The sequence below is a fragment of the Poecilia latipinna genome, unplaced genomic scaffold (assembly GCF_001443285.1).
Source record: "Poecilia latipinna isolate Pla-1442-1.1 unplaced genomic scaffold, P_latipinna-1.0 Scaffold2414, whole genome shotgun sequence".
NCBI lineage: Eukaryota > Metazoa > Chordata > Actinopteri > Cyprinodontiformes > Poeciliidae > Poecilia > Poecilia latipinna.
The window spans coordinates 61702-63787 of NW_015115030.1; the positions used below are offsets into that span (position 1 = coordinate 61702).

General features: G+C 37.6%; 1 protein-coding gene across 1 annotated transcript in view; it reads left to right on the forward strand.

Moving 5' to 3' along the window:
* The first annotated feature begins 878 nt into the window (after positions 1-878).
* col10a1a (collagen, type X, alpha 1a) overlaps positions 879-2086 on the forward strand; it is a 7830-nt gene continuing 6622 nt past the window's right edge. Inside the window, exons 1-2 of the mRNA XM_015019334.1 lie at positions 879-977; positions 1278-1401. Of these exons, the coding sequence (XP_014874820.1) occupies positions 1293-1401 (109 nt within the window). The 5' untranslated portion in view covers positions 879-977; positions 1278-1292. The remainder of the gene's footprint in view (positions 978-1277; positions 1402-2086) is intronic.

Below are 2086 nucleotides of genomic sequence, written 5' to 3' on the forward strand. Positions count from 1 at the left end.
TATTCAGTCATATATACATTTCAGTTGATCTTAGTTGTCAAACCCACGATTTATGCAGTTTGCAATGTCTTTACTAAATCCTCCCAGCAAGATTCATATGGGTAGAAACTGACCCATTTTCAGAAAGTGTTATGTACAAACTTTGTTTCCCGAATACAAACATTATAGATAACCAGTTTTTCAAATTAAATATTGCATAAAGTGGTTATATTTTTTCTCTTTTGGGGGTTCGAAAATAAAATGCAAATGAAGTGAGAAGAAAACGAATAAAGAAAGAAAATAACTTTCTTTCCAGCAGTAAAGAGAGGCATATTTACTGCTCATAAATATGCCTCTATCATTTCATATGTCAATGTATGAATGTGGAAAGTAAACACAAAATAGACAAAACATTTATGTAATTGCTGGAAGGACCGATCATAGGAAAAATATAGGAAAAACTAATTAAATAGCTAAAGAAATCTTAAAAATAATAGTCACTGTAATAAATAAGTAATCAGTAATCCTTACAGGAATTAGAAAAAAAATAGAAAAGTAATAAATCTAAGGGATAAAGGTCTACAGAAGCCCACCAGCAATCAGGGAAGTCAATAACAATACAGGAACTAAATGGCATCAAATTATTCCTCAAATTCCTCAATACAATTTTCATTTATCAAGATTTTATTTCAAGAAGAGAGAAGACAGAAGAAAATGTGATAATCATGTGTCTGGATATTCAAGACATGGAGGCACTCTGACGTGACATGCCCGCTTTGGGAAGATCTGTCTGCTAATTACACCCTAGCTCTAAGGAGGGAGGTGCTTTTTTGGTGAGTTTTTTTTAATGATGTGAGGGGCAGATATGGTATAAATACCCACTTCATTGTACTGGAGGGCAGCATATCCTCAGTTGTGCTCCTACCCTAAGGATATACAGCGGCACCAGGAGCTCTCTGGTGCAGAAGAGATTTGGGTTTCTTCTCCTTTGGATGCCGGTATGTTCGACCTTCCTCTTCCACTCTGAGTGTTTCTTTCTGTGGGGAAGCAATAGCAGAGATCCAGGTTTTCTCCAGGCCTCGGCTCAATGGAGAAACAAGTAGAACTTCAGGATGCTTCACAGGCAATATTCAGAAGATCCTGCTAACAGACTTCTTGTGTGCATCCCGCTGAGGTTCAGATGCCGATTTGCAGCCTCAGTGTTAGAACAAATCTCTGTAGGACATGATAGCAAGTGATGCTAGAAAGATTTACCTGTGGGACAGTTGCACTGACAATCTTCTTCTTTTTCCCTGCAGGTTTGAGCTTGCAACATGGACCTACGAGTGGCAAGCATCCTCCTCCTCATTGTGGCCTCTGCAGCAGCCACTGGAAAGGGCTACGTGGTGAAGAAAGTGGTGCCCATGAATGTTAAGAGCCACGGTGAGCAAAATGCAACCTTGTACACGAGCTGTGGGCTTTTCAGGTTTTTGTTTTTTGTTTTATTTTCAAATGGAAAAACTAAGCAAGATAATCAGCATTTCCTCAATATAGAAGTCATTTTTACCTGAGCCGGAGTTTGTGACATCTTGAATCTTGAAGAAATTAGCCGGTTTCATATGACTGATGCACACAGGCAGGCAGATGCTGATCACAGCTGTGTAGGATTTTTAAAAACTGAACTCCACTCTGCCGAGCGGCAGTGCCGCGCTCTGATTGGCTGCGGCAGTGGACCTGCCTCTCTCCACTCATCGTCTCTGTTTAGACACAGAATGACAAACCTGCTCAGTCGGTGCAGAGTCAGACTGTTTTCTGCTTCTGGAGGCTGCAGAGTCTGATGCTTTTTCACATTTTTTTTTTTTGTTTTGGTTATGTTTTTTAGAGATCGATGTATAGAAGTTCCCCTTAGCATTTAAACACAAAATGTTTTGACAAAATGCAAAGTTATAAAACTGCACTTGTAACATTTAATATATATATATATATATATATATATATATATATATATATATATATATATATATATATATATATATGTGCACATTTTTATGTTTTTTTTTGTTTGTTTGTTTGTTTTTTTTTTTTGCGAGATTGCTTTACATGAAGGGTAGAATCTAGCTTCGTATAT